The 6898-nt window shown below is 32.6% G+C and overlaps 1 protein-coding gene across 2 annotated transcripts; it reads right to left on the bottom strand.

Annotated features, from left to right (window-relative positions):
* Positions 1-440: 440 nt before the first annotated feature.
* LOC114309777 (putative disease resistance RPP13-like protein 3) lies at positions 441-5655 on the bottom strand. 2 transcript variants are annotated; one of them, XM_082869942.1, is made up of 3 exons: positions 4109-5655; positions 2630-3973; positions 441-656 (listed from the first exon to the last, which is right to left on the bottom strand). In XM_082869942.1, exons 1-2 carry the CDS (start codon positions 5328-5330, stop codon positions 2649-2651), a joined length of 2547 nt encoding a protein of 848 aa, XP_082726068.1. In that variant the 5' UTR covers positions 5331-5655; the 3' UTR covers positions 441-656; positions 2630-2648. The 2 variants fall into 2 exon arrangements, with proteins under 2 accessions (XP_082726068.1, XP_082726067.1); XM_082869941.1 differs by having other exon boundaries at positions 2630-5527.
* Positions 5656-6898: the final 1243 nt, after the last annotated feature.

Consider the following 6898-nt stretch of genomic DNA (forward strand, 5'->3'; position numbering starts at 1 on the left):
TAGCATTTCTTATTAACCACCCAACTCTCTGCAAGATGCTCTGTTTGGCTTTGTGCTCCTTGACCTCGTGGAAGAGTTTAACTCAACCATCAAGTGACTCTCCTTATAGCCTTTTTTATTAACCACGCATAAGGGGTGTTTGGGAAGTTGGGTTGGGAGAATTTTTTTGGTTAAAGTAGTTAATAAAGATAAAATAAGTTAAAATAGTTAATAAAATAAAATGTTACATCTAAATTATAATTATTTAATTTTTTTTCTTACAATCATCAAATCAATTTAAAAAAAAAAGCCAACTATCATTTTAAATATAACTTTTTTAATTAGATTAAAATAATCAAATAATTTAAAAGTCAATTAAAATAGCAAATATATATTTTGACAATAGAATAGATGTTCATAACAATATATATCATTACAGTTAAAAAAGTAATAGCCAATAGTAGCAGTAATATAACCACACATCAGTCTTTTATACATAAATAATAAAAAGAGAAGTCATTGGAAATCCAAATACAACAAACATGGCAAGTACCCCAACATGACAACAAAATAGAAGGAAAAAAAATTAAATAAATAAAAAAAACTCCAAGTCTCCAACAGCACACAGGCACACAAGCATCACCAACCACTTCCTTTGTTTCGTCCAACTTTCATTCCTGTTAAATAAATAAAATGAAAAAAAATAAAACTAAGTTGTAAGAAATGTGTAAAAAAATAAAAAATGAAAAACAAATTTCTCAAAGATGTATGTAAAAAATTATATCAATTATCATATGAGTGAGTCAATTACTATATACCGATTATCTCACTTGAGGTAGGACATGTGTTGACGTGAAACTTTGAGATGGAGATGCTATCTAAAATATAGCACTACCGCTTTATTTTTTACACATCGTCAATATTAATTTGAATCGTAACTAATGCATATTATAACAGGATTATCCCATTTTCTAAGCACAAATTTTGAGATAACTAAATAATAAATCTTTTCATTTGTCTAACTCACTAAATTAAGCAAGGAACTAAATGCTTGGATTCATCATTTGGCAGATAAGAAAACAAGCTCTATGAAATCAAGTCCATATATGAATTAATTTAATAAAAATAAAAAAATAAAAAACTCCTAAAACTCTTGTTTTGTTTCTCACCAATTTTGGTGAAAAGAAATAGTTGTATAAAAAAAAAAAATCAAAATACTTAAACTGTTTATCTAGATACAAAACATTAATAATAAAAAGTCATGTGTTTTCTCTTTCTAAACCCACTTTCTAGATCAATAATGTGTTAATAAGATAATTGGTTGATAATTAAAGAATAAATGAGAGAGTTAGAAAGTGAATCTAATTTTTGGCCCTCAATAGTAATATTTAAATATCATTTGACGGTACTTAAGGCTTGGTTTAGTTTAATTTGGTTTAATAGTAATATTTAAATAAAAACCACATGTATTCTCTTTTATTTTGGTTTATCCAAACAGAATGATGAGAAATCATAGTTATTTATTTATTTATTTATTTATTCTTTTCTTTTCTCACCTAAGTACTAGAAGAGAAATCAAAATCACCTTGTTTGGTTCCAATTTTTTGAATTTTTTATTTTTCGTATTTTTTTTATTTTTAATGAATTTGTTTAATATTTTAAGCAATTTTTTTTACTTTTTAGATATACTTAATATAAATACAAATATAAAAGTATAATATTTGTCAAAAAAAATTTAAAAAATTCCCTAAATACCAAAAATATAAATAAAAAAAAGAAAAAGAAAATTCAATGCATGTTTTTAATATTTTAAGCAAATTTTTTTTTTCAAACTTTTTAGATGTACCTAAAAAGTAAATATTTGCAAAAAAAAAAACTATTGAAAAAATAATAAGAATACAAAAAAAGTTAAAAAGTTAAAAAAAAAAATGCTTATAGTATTAAAAAAATTCCCTAAAAAAAAAACAAAAAAATTCAATTTAAAAAAAATTAAATTCAAAAAATTAAAACCAAACAAAATCTTATTATTTATCTACTCACCTAACTAATTTACCAAACATACATTGTTAAGAAACACACACATATACATACTATATATTTAATTATACATGGTACAAATAAATTTTACTATAGCCTATCCAGTTGAAAAGCTTTATTAACTAAGGCCAAGTTTGACAATTCTAAAATAATCCATCTTTTTATCTTTTTTTCATCACATCACCTCTCTACTTTTCTACACATCTTTTCGTAAAAAGATAAAAAATACACTTATTTAAGTCATCCCAAACAACCCCTAAGTTAAACCAGAACGTCTAGAAAGTGATCTATAAGAAAGGAAACCTTTATCTATCTATCTATACTATTATAAAGTGAACACATAATATGGTGTCCTGAAGCTTGCTTTAATCTCCTCATGCCATGTGGCAGTGTTTTTTATTTTTTTTAAAAAAGTTAAACAAAGAGATGGGCAAGACTTGAACCCATGACCATGAGTTTAAGTATGAGGACTCATACCACTTAAGCTAAGTACACATTATAATATTAATTTCATTATTATTTTCTTTTATTCCTATTTATTTAATTTGCACACACATCGTGTGTGCCCAACCGCTAGTTTACAATATATTTTCTGGCAACAACTATTACTCACCTGTAACTTGTTTTCTTTGTTAGTAGGGCCAGTCATCATCCTGTGCGATATGCCAATTTTTGGGGTCAGGGATGGACCTTAATCTCTCTGGGATGCTAATATTCCTGTTAAGGTTGTACGAACAGAAACCCCGAAGCAGAGGCATTCCTCCTTCATCCACTTGTAACTCCTTCACATCACTCCCGTAAATAAATAGAATTTCGAGTTGAGGGAACCCTCCTGCAGTGCAAGCAAATTTATTTACTCTGCAGAAAAACAAGTCAAGAATTGTCAGCTTTGGAAGTTTCTCTAATGACGGCATAGGATCTTCCTCCATTTCCGATCCGTCCAAGGAGAGGTATTTGAGATTCGGTAAGAATTTGTGCATCTCTGTTGGTAGATTTCCTATTTTTCCATGTAACTTCAATTGAAGGAGGTGCTGGCATTGAGAAAGTGGTTGCAGTGTAGGATTCCAAACAGTGTCCGTACTCGCATCTAGATATAATGTTCGGAGGTTTCTTAATCTACCAATAGAGTCTAGAGTGAACCCCTTGCTTTCTCCATTAAATACTACGCAAAGCTCACGAAGATTGATTAAATCCCATGATGGACTAAATTCCATCCGGTCATCAACCGCAATGTAGTTTAGAGTTTGAAGGTTTGTTAGGTTTTCCACTCGGAAAGGCCACTTGAAGCATCCAATTAAATGTCTCAACTGCTTTGCATTGCATATCTCATCTGGTAACATAATTGGGCTACACGGTTTGGAAAATTCCAGGGTTTGTAGGGCTTGCAAGTTACCTATGGATGGTGGAATCTTGTTTATGTTGGATTCACTTATCCTCAAGTACCTCAAGTGAATCAACTTCTCTATTGCATCAAGTAAGCTTACATGCTCTGTTTCTTCTTGGGAATGATTGAATATAATTTCCTCAAGATCTAACACTCTCAACAATCTCAATTTTTTGCACAGAAATTGTAACTCCCCTAATTCGGCGGATTCATTTTCCGAGTTGAAGAACAAAAGGGTTCGTAAATGCAAATTTGATGACTGATCAAAGGAAGCAAACCTTTTTAATCCACAGCTATGAGAAGCTAGTCTTCGATGTCTGCAGGGAGAGGGTGCGGAATAAACATTTCCATCATAGACATGAAGGAATTTTAACTCCTTCGACTTTTCTATTGCAAAATCCCGAAGAAGATCATGAACTCGGCATCTTTTAATTCTCATCCAGTTTCTTTGAGCTACTTGAATCAAATTTCTATCAATCAGCTCATTTAGATAATCTGCAGCTGTCTCCTCTAAAGTTTTTCCTTCTGCTTGTTGTATGAAACCTTCTGCCACCCATAACCGTATAAGTCTATCTGCATCAATTTCAAAATCTTCAGGGAACAACCCCAAGTAAAGAAAGCACAGCTTCAAGTGATAAGGCAAATCAGTGAAACTTAAAGCCAATATTTGTGTAACATGAGCCGAGTCATGGCTTTCAAAGTCATCACCTGTTACATGCCGCCAGAAGCGGCCCTGCAACTTGGGCCACTCATCGGCATGTTTTCTTGACAATAGCCCACCCAAGACGACTATGGCCAGGGGTAAGCCACGGCATTTTTTGACCATATCTCTTGCCAATTCCTCCAAGCTTGGAGGGCAACGATTTGTTTTATCATCGACCCCATCATAGTCCGGAAACACTATCTTACAAAATAATTCCCAACTTTCTTCTGGTTGTAGAAATGGAAGCTCATGAACATATTTTCTCCTACCAGAACTCTCGGCAACAAGTTTGATACGAGTGGTGATAATTACTCTACTTCCTTTCTTGTTGTCTGGGAGGGCTCTCCTCAAGCTTGCCCAAGCATCTGTATCCCATACATCGTCAATCACCACCAGGTATCGACTTTCTTTCAAGAACTCGTGTAAATGGCACTCCAAATCTTCTGTTTCCATCTTTTCCAACATCTCCAATTCATCTTTGGTGGTTGGCATCTTGAAAGATTTTATTGTTCTTCGAAGAAGATTCTGGATGTTGTAATCCTTGGATACAGAAACCCAACCTTTACATTCAAATTTATCTCCAACACTGCTAGAGTTGTGAAGTTTTCGAGCCATGGTCGTCTTACCCAAACCGCCCATGCCCACAATCGAAATCACACGTTGATCGGGTGTTTCTTCGAGAAGTTCAGACATCAGTAACTCAACATCCTTGGTGAAGCCCACGACATGTTGGTCGTCTTCATAGGGTGTTGTCCTTCGTAGTTGCTTGAATCTCTCATTCATGCCACTTGATCCCTCCCCAGCAGCTTCGATATTTCTAATCTTGAAAATTTCATGATTTCGATCGATTTCATCGAGTCTATTCTTCCATTCTTGAATCTCCTTACCTATCCCATACTTGTTTGCTTGTTTGTAGATGCGAAAGTACTTTCTGAGGCTAGCTTTGAACCCTGTCCTTTTGGGAATCCCTCCTTCTTCAACTTTGAGAATAAACTTGTCAATAATATCCTCGGCTTCGTAAGCAGCATCTCTAATATCGGATACCCATTTGTGTATCCTTCTGTCTTGATCTTGTTTTTCTTCTGCATCTTTCAAGAAACACAACATGTATTCCAATTTGGTTCTCAGATAGTTGACTTCATCTCTCACTCCTTGCAAAAAAATTACTTGATCAATGAGAAGACCACCAAGTCTCCGCACTACGGAAGAGACAACAGCATCAACCATCCTTGGCAGTTATGTTCTTTTGTACACTCTGTATACGTATTGAATTTGGGTGGTTTGATCTCAAGAAGGTGGAAAATGTAAGGGCTTAATCACTTCGAGCAACAAAGAACTTCTTTGATTGAAAATGACTTGTTGCATCTGAAAAAGAAGAGGGATTTAATTTAAGTTTTAAGCCAATAACTTATGGATGGTTTCTTGGAAACAATGGCAAGGGACTTTCAAGGGACTGGTTGAAGGGCATCTTTGCCATTGCCGATGAGATCGAATCCCAACGTCGGTATCCTTGACCGCACAAAGTCTCCTCAAATGACAGGATGTGTTGTGTGGTCCACCCATGTCGAGAAAGAGAAGTTATTGCTCATTGTGATTAGGAAATATGGAGTGATGGTGATTTGTAATTGGTGAAAAGTACCCATGAAGCTCTTGAAAGAGAGAAGTTTGGGTAGCAAAAGCTAATGGGATAATTATTTTAAGAAAATGATATATAAATCTAATATTTAAATTTAATAATGTATAAATAAGATAATTGATTGATAATTAAAAAAGATATAAATGTGAGACAAATAAAACATAAAAACAATTAATTGATTAATCATTAAATTTAAAAAATAAATTTAATTTTAGAATTCAAATAATACTACTGTTATTTTATTATAGGCAAAGGACGCATGCGCATATGAAACCAAGAAAAGAAAAATAATATGCAAGGGACGCATGCGCGTATGAAACCAAGAAAAGAAAAATGGCTCACCTCGATGATAAGGTTTTTAATTTTCTGTCACTTCAAGTGGGCCATAAAAAAAAAAAAGAACAAATGTGATATAAATTAATAAAATTTATATATTTTTAAAATATATGTATATACACATATAATACTGTCAAGTTGAAGGGCATCTTTGCCATTGCCGATAATTAAGATCCAATCCCAGTATTGGTATCCCTGACTGCATAAGTTTCCTCGAATTGACAAGGTGTATGTGTTGGGTGGTCCATCATGTGAAAAAAGAGAAGATATTGGTTGTTGGGGTCATAATTTATATTAGATGATTAAAATATATTATTGAGTATTGTAATTTGTGGTTGATAAGGAACCCTCCATGATTAATTAATAATTTTTCATGGGAAAAACTTAAAGAGAGGAGTTTACGGTAACAAAAGTTAATGGACAATTATTTTAAGAAAATGACATATTAGCTTAATTTTAAGATTTATTCTTTAACTATAATCATATGTAAGTAAAAAAATAATTGATTGATAATTAAAAAAATATGATTAAAATACAAATAAAACATAAAAATAATTAATTAATTAATCATTAAACTTTTCAAATAATTCAGCTTATTTTATTGTATGCAAATGACGCATGTGCGTATGAAACCAAGAAAAAGAAAAATGGATCACTTTGATGATAAGGTTTTTTTTTTTGTAGCTATCCCGGTTTTGACCCGTCTTTGTGTGGTGTTCCGGGCTCGGGTTGGTATGGTTTTTAACAGTGTTACGTATCTTAGTTTCCCAGTATTCCTCTTATTTTGGTTATCGGGTTGCAGCGGTGTGTTTGGAACATGTAC

Source organism: Camellia sinensis, chromosome 5 (genome assembly GCF_055761805.1).
Source record: "Camellia sinensis isolate YWXY chromosome 5, ASM5576180v1, whole genome shotgun sequence".
Lineage (NCBI taxonomy): Eukaryota > Viridiplantae > Streptophyta > Magnoliopsida > Ericales > Theaceae > Camellia > Camellia sinensis.

Bases quoted from the DNA above. Each gene is read 5' to 3' on its own strand.
- LOC114309777 (XM_082869941.1), bottom strand. From the start codon at position 5,330: ATGGTTGATGCTGTTGTCTCTTCCGTAGTGCGGAGACTTGGTGGTCTT.